We start from the raw sequence: 14,999 nt of genomic DNA on the forward strand, positions 1-14,999 counted from the left end.
TTTTCTCTTCTCTCTCTAAGCTTATCATTTGTATTTTTGCAGTGTTAGAATTGATGTGGTTATTCAGATACTTATAGTTAAATATTCCATGCTTTGACTTTTTTTTTTTGACATCTTTATTAGAGTATAATTGCTTTACAATGTTGTGTTAGTTTCTGCTGTATAACAAAGTGAATCAGCTATACGTATACATATATCACCATATCCCCTCCCTCTTGCATCTCCCTCCCACCCTCCCTATTCCACCCCTCTAAGTGGTCACAAAGCACCGAGCTGATCTCCCTGTGCTATGCAGCTGCTTCCCACTAGCTATCTATTTTACATTTGGTAGTGTATATATGTCCATGCCACTCTCTCACTTCAACCCATCTTACCCTTCCCCCTCCCTGTGTCCTCAAGTCCATTCTCTATGTCTGCATCTTTATTCCTGTCCTGCCCCTAGGTTCTTCAGAACCTTTTTTTTTTTTTTTAGATTCCATATATATGTGTTAGCATACTGTATTTATTTTTCTCTTTCTGACTTACTTCACTCTGCATGACAGACTCTAGGTCCATCTACCTCACGACAAATAACTCCATTTCGTTTCTTTTTATGGCTGAGTAATATTCCATTGTATATATGTGCTTCAGCTTCTTTATCCATTCATCTGTCAATGGACACTTAGGTTGCGTCCATGTCCTGGCTATTGTAAATAGAGCTACAATGAACATTGTAGTACATGACTCTTTTTTTTTATTTTAACATCTTTATTGGAGTATAATTGCTTTACAATGGTGTGTTAGTTTCTGCTTTATAACAAAGTAAATCAGTTATACATATACATATGTTCCCATATCTTTTCCCTCTTGCATCTCCCTCCCTCCAACCCTCCCTATCCCACCCAACTAGGTGGTCACAAAGCACCAAGCTGATCTCCCTATGCTATGAGGTTGCTTCCCACTAGCTATCTATTTTACGTTTGGTAGTGTATATATGCCCATGCCACTCTCTCACTTTGTCACAGCTTACCCTTCCCCCTCCCCATATCCTCAAGTCCGTTCTCTAGTAGGTCTGTGTCTTTATTCCTGTCTTACCACTAGGTTCTTCATGACCTTTTTTTTTTTCCCTTAGATTCCATATATATGTGTTAGCATACTGTATTTATTTTTCTCTTTCTGACTTACTTCACTCTGCATGACAGACTCTAGGTCCATCTACCTCACGACAAATAACTCCATTTCGTTTCTTTTTATGGCTGAGTAATATTCCATTGTATATATGTGCTTCAGCTTCTTTATCCATTCATCTGTCAATGGACACTTAGGTTGCGTCCATGTCCTGGCTATTGTAAATAGAGCTACAATGAACATTGTAGTACATGACTCTTTTTTTTTATTTTAACATCTTTATTGGAGTATAATTGCTTTACAATGGTGTGTTAGTTTCTGCTTTATAACAAAGTAAATCAGTTATACATATACATATGTTCCCATATCTTTTCCCTCTTGCATCTCCCTCCCTCCAACCCTCCCTATCCCACCCAACTAGGTGGTCACAAAGCACCAAGCTGATCTCCCTATGCTATGAGGTTGCTTCCCACTAGCTATCTATTTTATGTTTGGTAGTGTATATATGCCCATGCCACTCTCTCACTTTGTCACAGCTTACCCTTCCCCCTCCCCATATCCTCAAGTCCGTTCTCTAGTAGGTCTGTGTCTTTATTCCTGTCTTACCACTAGGTTCTTCATGACCTTTTTTTTTTTTCCCTTAGATTCCATATATATGTGTTAGCATACTGTATTTGTTTTTCTCTTTCTGACTTACTTCACTCTGTATGACAGACTCTAACTCCATCCACCTCATTACAAATACCTCCATTTCATTTCTTTTTATGGCTGTGTAATATTCCATTGTATATATGTGCCACATCTTCTTTATCCATTCATCCGATGATGGACACTTAGGTTGCTTCCATGTCCTGGCTATTGTAAATAGAGCTGCAATGAACATTGTGATACATGACACTTTTTGAATTATGGTTTTCTCAGGGTATATGCCCAGTAGTGGGATTGCTGGGTCGTATGGTAGTTCTATTTTTAGTTTTTTAAGGAACCTCCATACTGTTCTCCATAGTGGCTGTATCAATTTACATTCCCACCAACAGTGCAAGAGTGTTCCCTTTTCTCCACACCCTCCCCAGCATTTATTGTTTGTAGATTTTTGATGATGGCCATTCTGACTGATGTGAGGTAATACCTCATTGCAGTTTTGATTTGCACTTCTCTAATGATTAGTGGTGTTGAGCATTCTTTCATGTGTTTGTTGGCTATCTGTATATCTTCTTTGGAGAAATGTCCATTTAGGTCTTCTGCCCATTTTTGGATTGGGTTGTTTTTTGTTTTGATACTGAGCTGCATGAGCTGCTTGTAAATTTTGGAGATTAATCCTGTGTCAGTTGCTTCATTTGGAAAAACTTCCTCCCATTCTGAGGGTTGTCTTTTCGTCTTGTTTATAGTTTCCTTTGCTGTGCAAAAGCTTTTAAGTTTCATTAGGTCCCATTTGTTTATTTTTGTTTTTATTTCCATTTCTCTAGGAGGTAGGTCAAAAAGGATCTTGCTGTGATTTATGTCATAGAGTGTTCTGCCTATGTTTTCCTCTGAGTTTCATAGTGTCTGACCTTACATTTAGGTCTTTAATCCATTTTGAGTTTATTTTTGTGTATGGTGTTAGGGAGTGTTCTACTTTCATTCTTTTACATGTAGCTGTCCAGTTTTCCCAGCACCACTTATTGAAGAGACTGTCTTTTCTCCATTGTATATTCTTGCCTCCTTTATCAAAAATAAGGTGACCATATGTGCGTGGGTTTAACTCTGGGCTTTCTATCCTGTTCCATTGATCTATATTTCTGTTTTGTATCAGTACCATACTGTCTTGATTACTGTAGGTTTGTAGTATAGTCTGAAGTTAGGGAGCCTGATTCCTCCAGCTCCGTTTTTCTTTCTCAAGATTGCTTTGGTTATTCAGGGTCTTTTGTGTTTCCATACAAATTGTGAAATTTTTTGTCCTAGTTCTGTGAAAAATGCCATTGGTAATTTGATAAGGATTGCACTGAATCTGTAGATTGCTTTGGGTAGTATAGTCATTTTCACAATGTTGATTCTTCCAATCCAAGAACATGGTATATCTCTCCAGCAGTTTATATCATCTTTACTTTATTTCATCAGTGTCTTACAGTTTTCTGCATACAGATGTTTTGCCTCCTTAGGTAGGTTTATTCCTAGGTATTTTAATCTTTTTATTGCAATGGTAAATGGGAGTGTTTCCTTAATTTTTCTCTCAGATTTTTCATCATTAGTGTATAGAAATGCAAGAGATTTCTGTGCATTAATTTTGTATCCTGCTACTTTACCAGATTCATTGATTAGCTCTAGTAGTTTTCTGGTAGTGTCTTTAGGAGTCTCTATGTATAGTATCATATCATCTGCAAACAGTGACAGCTTTACTTCTTCTTTTCCAGTTTGGATTCCTTTTATTTCTTTTTCTTCTTTGATTGCTGTGGCTAAAACTTCCAAAACTATGTTGATTAATAGTGGTGAGAGTGGGCAACCTTGTCTTGTTCCGGATCTTAGTGGAAATGGTTTCAGTTTTTCACCATTGAGAATGATGTTGGCTGTGGGTTTGTCATATATGGCCTCTATTATGTTGAGGTAAGTTCCCTCTGTGCCTACTTTCTGCAGGGTTTTTATCATAAATGTGTGTTGAATTTTGTCAAAAGCTTTTTCTGCATCTATTAAGATGATCACATGGTTTTTCTCCTTCAATGTGTTAATATGGTGTATCACATTGATTGATTTGCATATATTGAAGAATCCTTGCATTCCTGGGATAAACCTCACTTGATCATGGTGTGTGACCCTTTTAATGTGCTGTTGGATTCTGTTTGCTAGTATTTTGTTGAGGATTTTTACATCTATGTTCATTAGTGACATTGGCCTGTAGTTTTCTTTCTTTGTGACATCTTTGTCTGGTTTTGGTATCAGGGTGATGCTGGCCTCGTGGAATGAGTTTGGGAGTGTTCCTCCCTCTGCTATATTTTGGAAGAGTTTGAGAAGGATAGGTGTTAACTGTTCTCTAAATGTTTGATAGAATTCACCTGTGAAGCCATCTGGTCCTGGCCTTTTGTTTGCTGGAAGATTTTTGATCACAGTCTCAATTTCAGTGCTTGTGATTGGTCTGTTTATATTTTCTATTTCTTCCTGGTTCAGCCTCGGAAGGTTGTGCTTTTCTAAGAATTTGTCCATTTCTTCCATGTTGTCCATTTTATTGGCATAGAGTTGCTTGTAGTAATCTCTCATGATCCTTTGCATTTCTGCAGTGTCAGTTGTTACTTCTCCTTTTTCATTTCTAATTCTATTGATTTGAGTCTTCTCCCTTTTTCTCTTGATGAGTCTGGCTAATGGTTTATCAATTTTGTTTATCTTCTCAAAGAACCAGCTTTTAGTTTTCTTGATCTTTGCTATTGTTTCCTTCATTTCTTTTTCATTTATTCCTGATCTGATCTTTATGATTTTTTTTCTTCTGCTAACTTGGGGTTTGTTTGTCCTTCTTTCTCTAATTGCTTTAGGTGTGAGGTTAGGTTGTTTATTTGAGATGTTCTTGTTTCTGGAGGTAGGATTGTATTGCTATAAACTTCCCTTTTAGAACTGCTTTTGCTGCATCCCATAGGTTTTGGGTTGTCGTGTTTTCACTGTCATTTGTTTCTAGGTATTTTCTGATTTCTTCAGTGATCTCTTGGTTATTAAGTAGTGTCTTGGTTAACCTCCATGTATTTGTATTTTTTCCAGATCTTTTTCCTCTAATTGATATCTAGTCTCATAGCATTGTGGTCAGAAAAGATACTTGATACAATTTCAATTTTCTTAATTTTACCAAGGCTTGATTTGTGATCTAAGATATGATCTATCCTGGAGAATGTTCCATGAACACTTGAGAAGAAAGTGTATTCTGTTGTTTTTGGATGCAATGTCCTATAAATATCAATTAAGTCCATCTTGTTTAATGTATCATTTAAAGCTTGTGTTTCCTTATTTATTTTCATTTTGGATGATCTGTCCATTTTGACTTGGTTGTAGAAATTGAAATTTAATAACGTGTTTACATGGCAATGATGTGATATAGTATGATTTGGTTTCCCTTCCCACACAGATTTTGTTTTCTTTGATGTTTCTAGTTTTCTTTCCTGCCCCCCAAATTATATACGTTTACTAAACGTTTTATGTTATTCCAGATTATCAAGAATATCATTAACTTCTGACCTCCTTTATCTCTAAATAAGTTCTCTTCTGGAACTTCTGTTCTCTGAAGCATTCCGTATTGAATGTTTTCTATTAGCTTCCTTCCCTGCTTTCTATATTTGGAGCCACTTTTTTTTCCTAGTTCCCATGTTGTCTTCTTTCTTGTATTACTCCCTCATTTTGCTAATACACATCCTCAAGTAACTTCCTGAGAAAGAATATATGGGAAATAAATTTCCCAGGTCTTATCTGAAGATCACATCTGAAAATATTGTTATTCTACCCTCAGATTTGATTGTTTAATTTAAAAAAAAAGTCTTCTGTCCTATTCTTTTGTTGTTCTTTCTGCTGTTCTTATTAGGATGCATGCTGTTTTTCTTGATTGATCTTCTGAGTCTTATTTTTTTATGTCTCTTTCTGTACTATACTCTGTGAGACTTTATTTTGCCTTCTAACATTTATGTTGAATTTTTAATTGTTACTCACTTTCAATTTACAGGAGCTCTTATTTACTTGTTCATTTGTTCTCCTATGGGTCTTCCCCACCCCCACCCCCACCCAGCATCTTGGTTTTGTTTTATGGGTATATTATGAGTTGAGTCTTTCTAAGGATACTAACTAGGTTTTTTGTTTTGTTTTGTTTTTGTTTTTTAAGTTCTTCTTAAGAACTTAAGAGAGAGAGTTAAACTGACTAGACTTCATATGAACTCAGGGATAATTCAGTTAATTTTGTACTTCTTTTAAGGCTTAGTTACTCAGTTCAAGAAATGTGAGTTTTTTCAGGGAGAGAAGACCAGCATGAAGGGTTAGCCTGTCTCCAGAATAAAGTCAGAGCTCCCTGATATTCTAGACCTTTTGCAGTCTGGTCTGCAGGCTCACCTCCTGCTCATTCGTCTTCCTGGCTGCCCTGTGTGTACACCAGTCTGCTCTGTGTCCTGTGCTGCCTGACCTTTTCTCATGCTGGGTCCTCTGCCTGAAATTTTCTGTTCTTCCCACAGCCTCTTACGTTTACCAGAGGCAGGTGTCGTATTTTCAGTTCTCTATCTATTTTTGTGTCATCTGTGGCAGGTACATTTTAGGCATTCAAAATGTTTAAGTGAATTTTACTCATCCTTCCAGACGAGAGCAACTTCCACTGTGACCACTCTGAGACACAGTCCTTTACCTCCCTCGAAGAGAGTTAAGCATTTCATGCCTTGTTTAGTTAGTTGTATGCAGGCCTATTTGTTCTGGTAAGTTCCTGAAGGGCATGGACCATACCTTGTCAAGCTGGATATCCCAGGATTTTGCATTGTGCTTGATATCCAATGGGAACTTGAAGTATTTGTGCATATATGGGGAGAGACAGAGAGAAGGACTGGTTGTGTATTTTTACTAAAGGCATATTTATAAGATTAGCAGGTTTGCAGTTGCACTTCATGACGGTGCTGTTTTCTGTTCCTTTTCAGTATATCAAAGCATTCCCAAGAGTACATTAAGAGTAACTTACTGTATTACTCATCACAATAGATATGTACACAGATGTGTATCTTCAGCAAAGAGAAAGAAATTGAACAAATAAGAAGTGATAAGCACTCTGTAAATTTAGCCAGGGGTTAGAACTTTGAAGCTGTGCGTATTCGTAAAATGAATCCCTCCAGTTGAAGTCCCTGCTCAGACTGACAGTAAGCGTAGCTTCCATTGCTAATAAATAAGTAAGTAAGCTCTTCTTTCATTTCAATTCTGCTACTTCCGACTGTGGAACCAATATTGTTGTTTTATCTGATGCTGAATCTCTGACCCTATGAGGCTCAGGTTGGCTGCAAGTGCCGTAGCCCATGGGGTCAGCAGTGCCCACATCACCACACCCAGGGGTTCTCAGTGAGGAGTCTTACTTCCGGTACACGGCTGAGCTCTGACTACTTGGAGTAAAAGGGAATTCTGAGTAGGAAATGAAGGAGCCACAGCTCCCATCTTAGATTGGGGAGCCAGGCGTAGGATCCCAGGTGGCCCTGAAGGCATCTGCAGGCTGGGTAAGGGAGGCAGCCGTGCTCTCCCAGCAGGAAGGGGTGGATGAGCACCCCACCACCTGGTGACCATCTGCTAGTTCCCTCTCGTGTCCACTGTCAGAGGCTCAGGTGCGTGGGGTCCATCTGGCTGAGGTAAGGTCTCTCTTGGCGGGGTGGGGAGCCACTGCTACAGCCCCTTTAGCTGTCAGCTTTCCTGGTGGCAGAAACCACCAAGCAGAGACATCACCTTTCACCAAGATTGCTCACACTGGAAGGGGCTGCAGCAGATTGTGAGGGCACAGTGAGGTAGGGACCGTCCTTTTGGACCACCAGAAAGGAACAGGTATCCAGGTACGCTGTGTAGCTGGAGCACTGCAGAGAGTCTTCTTAAAGCTGGTGGCAGCTAAGCTGCCCACTCGAATCTAAAAGCTTTCGAATGTTTGCAAGGGTTAATAAACAAACCAAATGTCGGAAAAAAGAGTAGATTATGGTATTTAGCTATTCTTCCTGCCTCTCCTTCCTCTATTCCTTCCCACGTAGACAGGAAAGGATGGTTACCCATATTGTGCATAAACTGTAAATGCTGTACTAGAACAAAATTAACCTCCCAATTAAATGAGGACATTACATGTCACCATTATTCCACTCCACATAGTGTACATATATAAACAAGACCCCCTCCGGTTTACAACAAAAGAAGGGTCTGTATGTGTGTTCTTTCATTCCTTTTTTTGGTGGGGGGAAGGTGTGGAAGCAGTGATTATTCTGTGGAGAGGAGAGAGCCAAGCCAAAATAATGATTATATTTAAGTTCTGGATATTATTCGCTTAGGGTCTTGAAAAGAAAAGAGAGACACTTGATTTCCTGAGCACAAAAGGTATCGAAGACTTTTGATCTTTAAAAATGTGGAAAGTGGTGAGAACACGCTAAGCAGCCCAACATATCTGGATTACTTAATCCCTGCATCACAAGTGAATGGTGGGCCCGTGCTCCATGAAAGAGCTCTGAAATGTGCTTTCTGTAGCTCCATGATTTCAAAATTAGTAAGAAAGTGTTTGTCCTTGCCAGCATCTTGATCAGGTTCTGTGGAGCCCTAGCATTAGGAGGGTCTAGTCACTTCTTTACGGAGAGGAAGGCTCTCTGGTGTGTGTATTCCAGGAGGCAACCTGCTGTCCCCTTGCCTTTCTAAGAAGGCCTTCTCCTCCAAGGATCAGCAAATATTAATCAGGGTGAATTAGGTCAGTTTGTAGCTTCTGTCCCAAAGACTGACAGGGCCAAGATGCTGGATGGAGTACAGAAGAAATTACTTTTGGATTCTCTCTGGCTCCACATTACCAGCATAATCTCACAGAGATGAAAAATTAGGACTTGAGTATTTCTTATAGAAATCACTGGATTTCTGCCGAAAACGTTGGTTGGTTGGTTAAGCATGCTTCCTTTGGAGTACAGAAACCTCAGCATTTGCATTCCAGATATTCAGTTCTAAAGCTCTGTTCTTCTGTATTCCTCAGAGGGCCATTTTGGAGGGAAACAAAAATACCTGGATTGGTTATTATTTATGTCCTCATTGAATCTCAACTAATGTCTTGCCTCATGTGCCCTTTTCTTTTCTCCTTCCCCTTCTTCTTCTTCTTCTTCTTCTTTTTTTTTTTTAACAGATACTAATTTTGTGTTGGGGAATGCCCAGATAGTGGACTGGCCCATCGTGTACAGCAATGATGGATTTTGCAAGCTGTCTGGCTATCACAGGGCGGAAGTGATGCAAAAAAGCAGTACCTGCAGGTATTTATGTTTGGGGTTCTGTTCAACACTCTATCATGGTATCTTCTTGGAAAAAGAAAATGGCTTACTCAGCTTGGGAATTTCCTTTCATGCAGCGTTCATTCAGGAATATTTATTGCACTATCATCTCTAGTTCACACACTGTACTGGGAAAATCAAAGAAGATCTAAAACATAGTCCCTACAACTAATGAATTTACAGTCAGTGAGATGGGAGAAAACCTAGAAAAACTCAGGAAAATCATTTTATCAATAAAATGTGAACTCAAAATTTTATGAGGTTTTAGATGGAAATGATGTGAAAGTTAGAAGATTAAATAAAATCAGTGAAAATGGATGATTTTAGATGATTAAATTAATTTTAAAACATGTATGGCTGTTTTTTAAGAATAAACACCATGTTGGAGACAAGGGCCTTGTTCATAGGGCTTTTCTTCAGAAAACAAGAAGAGAACCATGTCTTGCTGCCTTGCTGCTGTCACATCTCTCTCTGATCACTGACTCAAAGGCAGAAGCAAAGGGTGCTGTGCAGCTTGTGCATTTGACAGGGTTACTAACCAAGCAGCGCCCTTGGGCCGTGGCACTAGAAAAACTCTTTTAGAGCATCTTCAAGGTGTCGTGTGGAGCATTTGACCCGGACCCTGCGCTGCCCCAACAAGGTCTTGGCTCCACAGCCTTTGTCTCCTCTCACTCCTCGCCTTCCTCAGAGTCTTCTGTCTTCAGTGGTGTTCGCATGCAGTGGAATCGTTTTCCTAAACCTGCTACACCCAAAAGTGAACACATCTCCAAAGGGTGGAAAAACCCATCTGACCCAGTCATAGTCTTTGGTTCTCAGAAGTTGCATTTTCTTGGTATTAAATCAGCCAAGTAACTCATTTGGTGAAAAGTATTAAATGTTTTGAAAATATTATCATTTTCTTAACTTTTAGGTTTTTGGGACTGGGAAATGGAAAATTTAAGATTCCCTCAAAGGAGAGGGGTAGGATAGGGAGGGTGGGAGGGAGACACAAGAGGGAGGAGATATGGGGATATATGTATATGTAGAGCTGATTCACTTTGTTATAAAGCAGAAACTAACACACCATTGTAAAGCAATTATACTCCAATAAAGGTGTTAAAAAAAAAGATTCCCTCAAAGGTTTAAAAATTATGACTCAAGTATTATGATAGAATTCTCTTATATTCTTGGTGTGCTGTTATCCTCTTAAGTATCTGTGTATCTGCATCTATGTCTCCATCTGTACATGCACGTACACAATCAGAACACACTGGGAGAGTGAGCTTTGCTTTTTCGTGTGACTTGAGCAGCCTTTCCTTACCTTTCTTGCTTCTTATTGGCTATAATCAGACACTTTAAGAAAATCAGATAAGAGAACTGGATAATTTAGCCAACTTTCTTTTACACACAACTCTAAGAAACTTATTTAATTCCCTGAAGGTGTCCCTTCTCTAGAAGGAAAGTAAACATGCCTTTGTGTTAGCCACATCCCTAATTGCTCAGGAGCCTTTTGGCTTATTTCTTGCATTGCAGGCATCTGAAATCTAATGTCCAGACAAAGGAAATTTACACCTACCACTAAAAACTACAACTTGAAAAAGTACATAAGAGTAAGGAAAGCTGGGCATAATTATGGCACTGCATTTATTTGAAGACTCCACTTTGCAGGGATTGGTTTTACCTTGTGAAGGAAATTGCCAGCCTATACACCATCACATATGTTGAGGTCACTTATCTAGCAAATCCATTCAGAAAGGGAAAGTGGGAGGAAGCTAAAAAGGCCTTAGAGCAAAACCGGCTAAGTAAAATGGTTATAGAGCTTAAGTTTTTACCTCCTAGGAGAAAGAAATCCTCTTGTTCTCAGGCATAGCCAATTTAGTCTTGATCTATCCTTCTTTTTAAAGGTAATTCACCAAGCTCGGTTATCTGTTTTCCTGGTTTATAGGTGAAGAACACAGCCCCAAAGCAGAGTACTGCATGAGATGGACACACAGGGAACCACAGATAATAGCATCTCTCAGTGGGCTGGGAAGGGACGTGATAACAAAAGTGACACAGAATTCATAAAGTCAGTAGCTAGGGCATTTTGCTTGCAGGGTGCTGGAAATTGGAAGCTCACAGTAAGCCCACGCCTGTTCCAGTATCAAGCTGAGCATGGCGCTTGATTTGTTGGTTCAGGAATTGTGCTTGATAACTTCTGAGGTTCTTGTTAGTTCTGAAATTCTGTGATTCTATGATTCAAGTCATCAAGAAAAAGCTAAATTGCACAGTTAGGTATGCACAGTTTTAGAAGATGGGTTGTGTATTGTTTGGGAACCCATGCCACTGCTTCTACACATTACATAAGCCTTGAGGGCTAAGCATGGCTGTCCTTCCTTGTTGGTGTCGTCTGAAGGCCTGGGGTGGGTGGGGGACATGCTTGGGAGGTCCATGGGCAGCCTTTGTTGGAGGACTGGATTTTCCAGCCCCATTGAGGGATGGCTTCTCTCCTCTCACGCTTTGTTAGTGTCACTCAGCCTAATTGTTGGGAATGTTATCCCATTCCTAGAGGGAAAAACCTTGGTCTTCAGACCATATTCAGTGTGTGGACCCAAGAAAATGGACAGTCCTGGCAGTTTTCCTGCCTCTGCTGAGAACCAGTGTTAGTAGGCAGAAGCTTCTGGTATCCAGAGGTTTTCTCTAATTTTTTTTTCAGGCTGCTTATTTACCCTGTTAGTTTACTTTTCTCCAAATGTGAGGAGTGTGGAGATGTATTAGAAAGAATTTGTAGAATTTTGTCATCTTGATTTATTCAACCCAGAGCTCTTTTTTCTTTCTTAGTGGTGGGGTAGGAAAAAGAGCTGCACAGACAGTGGCTGAGTCTTCTGTTTGCTGAATCTTCTTTTCCTTCCTTAGCTACAGTATGTCTTGATGTTTAGAGCATCAAATTGCGCCCTTTTTCTTGTTTGGCTGGTGACCTTTTGTAGGTTTTTTTTCCTATTCTTTTGTTTAATTTGTTAGGAATTAGAAGAGGAAAAATTTGTGGTCCAAATTTATTCTGCCATCCTTCTCAGGACGTCTCTCAGAGTTGTATTTCTAAAATGCAGATCTCATTATGTAACTCTTTTGCCTGAAACCCTCCAGTGGCCCTCCCTGCGTTGCTTTCGGGATAAAGTTTAAATGACTTCACCTGACCTGTAATGCCATGGTCTCCTCCATGATTTGGCCCCTGCTTACCTCTCCATATTACCTGTTGCTAATTTTCCCCTTACTGTCTACATTCCAGACATACTGAACTGAACCGTATTCAGATTCCAGAATTAACCTTCCTCTCACCTCTGTGCCTTCGCACATGCTTATCTTTTACCTAGAATGTTCCTTTCCCTCCTTTTCTCAGCAGATTTCCACCTGCTCTTTAGATCTCTTTTGTACTTGCCTCTGGGAAGCCTTTTCTGACTACTCAGACAGTGCTCTGTGCCTATTCTTCGTGCTGTAATTCCTTATGTGTTGGTCATACTGTTTTCTGATCTACTGTTTTCTAGTGTGTCTCATTAGACTGTCAGTTTTGGGGGGACAGGGATGGAGTCTTGATTCCAGCTCAATCAATAAATTGTTTTTGATTGAACAAATGTTTTCATTGTGTGTGTGTGTGTGTGTTCCACAGTGCATAGCACAGTGCTGGGTATAGAGCAGGTATGTAACAGATGCTTGTAGAATAATAAATACTTGTTCATCTAACTTGGACTGTTTGGTTGCTTTGCAGTTTTATGTACGGGGAGCTGACTGATAAAGACACCATTGACAAGGTGCGGCAAACATTTGAGAACTATGAGATGAATTCCTTTGAAATTCTGATGTACAAGAAGAACAGTGAGTATTTAGACCATTCTGAACCATACCTTGATGTGCTTGGAAGAGTGAAATATCTCCTCTTTCTCTGTTGCTGTCTTAGGTTTTCTTTTCTCCCATCAGCTAAATGTTGTTCCTTGCAGCCAGTGTGTATGTTGGGGTAAATGGTATGGATTGATGAGTTACTGTTCTGCACAGGAGCATTTGTACTTGTCACTAACCAATTAAGACTTCTAGATCTCTTTTCTGCCCAGAGTTAGTGTTTTTCCTATTGGTTTCCTTATGTTGAGTTGTTGGCCTAAGGCACTTGTAGATTTTAAGGCTTCTTAGGTGGGGAGGGAGGAGGTGGGTTAGAATCTCTGCCCAGTTCACCTTTATATCTATCTCCCTTTAGCACTTAGCACAGCGGGTAACACCAGTAGATGCCCAGTTAAGAGTTTCTAAATAAAATTTTGTTTCCCTGGTGACCCCAGTTTTCTGTCAGAGACAGTATTAATCAAATTAATACTGTAATCACTGTTAGTCAAAATGTATTGTTAATTTGTATTTGTTTTGTGTATAATAACTTCCACAAGTATATTAATGAAGAATCTAGGTCAATAGTTATACACAAGTGTAGAACTTGCTTTCTCTTAGCAGTTTCCTGTTGAATGGAGATTAATTGTATTGGAAGTATGGAAAGTGGGCTGTATGGAAACACAGCCATAGCAGGGCTGCAGAGGTGTTGAAGAGTGCTTTGCTTTTTAATTTAATTTAATTTTTATTTATTTATCTATTTCTGGCTGTGTTGGGTCTTCGTTGCTATGTGCAGGCTTTCTCTAGTTGCATCGAGTGGGGGCTATTCTTTGTTGCGGTGAGCGGGTTTCTCATTGCAGTGGCTTCTCTTGTTGCAGAGCATGGGCTCTAGGCACGCGGGCTTCAGTAGTTGTGGCTTGTGGGCTCTAGAGCGCAGGCTCAGTAGTTGTGGCGCACGGGCTTAGTTGCTCCACGGCATGTGGGATCTTCCCGAACCAGGGATCGAACCCATGTCCCCTGCATTGGCAGGCAGATTCTTATCCACTGTGCCACCAGAGAAGCCCGAGTGCTTTGTTTTTAAAAACACTATTTGGTTGTAAGGAATCCTGTTCTTTATATGTAGGATTGAACTAAGTAGGTCATTGGTTCACTAGAACATTTCCAGAGTGGCCCAGGTGGCACGTTAGGATAAGTGTTTATTTTGGTGGTGTTCAGGATGATATGTTTTGCTCTGGAAAGCAGTGGGCACATGTGGCTTTTATCTGGTAGCAGCCGGGACTTTTTTTCAGTCTGGAGTGTTGGTGCAGGCAACTGAGAGGACTCTTTGCTTGGTGGCCAGTGCAGACGCTGAGCTGAGAGATTAGCTTTGGGCATCAGCAACTCTGAGAGGGTTGGTTCTGCGCTTTCACACTAGAGTTGCTGCCTTGCTCCATTTCACCTCCTCAGCTAGTAGGTCTAGTTCCTACCTCGAGACCTACCCTAGTTCCTACCCTGAGACATTTTGCCAAATAGGCCTGAGAGGAATGAGGTGAAAGACTGTGACTGGCTCTGTGCCAGCCCTTCCTCTGCGGGGGACACAACTCAAAGCAACAGCTGTTCCCAGGAGCACGCCAGCAGTGCCTTCTCATGGGAGGAGGGGCTCTGCCCGTGTGCCCAGAGCTAAGGGAGTGAGTTAAAGGTTTCCCACACTGGTAGCTTTGTGTCCTGAACAGTGTGGATTTCCCCACGTCACAGAATACTAATCAGGTAGGCGTATCGCAAAGATAATGCCTTGCGTTTATATTTTGCTTCAGAGTTTTCAAGCTTCATTAGACTATGCATTTAACTTGCTCAAAGTCAACTATACATGTTGAGCATAAAAGGGAGAGAGAGGGAAACATAATTAAAACCAAATTAGTGATTCTACTTGCTATTCTCTTCAGTGGGCATGTACCCCAGAGTGAGTATGAGATGGCAGGGGGGGATCTGCTGTTCCCTCAGCTGCCTCGGGGGCTGAAGGCCTCATATTGTGAGTATCTCATCGCACTGCGGGTGATTCTGGTACTTCCGGTTCTGTACATTAGGTAGACATGGCCTAGGCATGGAAGCCAGTCAGTTCAACTGATGTTTTTTTAT

General features: G+C 40.3%; 1 protein-coding gene across 2 annotated transcripts in view; it reads left to right on the forward strand.

Annotated features, from left to right (window-relative positions):
- Positions 1-14,999, forward strand: part of KCNH1 (potassium voltage-gated channel subfamily H member 1) — a 430,914-nt gene that overhangs the window by 22,334 nt on the left and 393,581 nt on the right. For both annotated transcript variants that reach the window (XM_007163985.2, XM_007163986.2), the window contains exons 2-3: positions 8,921-9,044; positions 12,784-12,890. In XM_007163985.2, the coding sequence (XP_007164047.1) occupies positions 8,921-9,044; positions 12,784-12,890 (231 nt within the window). The remainder of the gene's footprint in view (positions 1-8,920; positions 9,045-12,783; positions 12,891-14,999) is intronic.

Source organism: Balaenoptera acutorostrata, chromosome 1 (assembly GCF_949987535.1).
Source record: "Balaenoptera acutorostrata chromosome 1, mBalAcu1.1, whole genome shotgun sequence".
NCBI lineage: Eukaryota > Metazoa > Chordata > Mammalia > Artiodactyla > Balaenopteridae > Balaenoptera > Balaenoptera acutorostrata.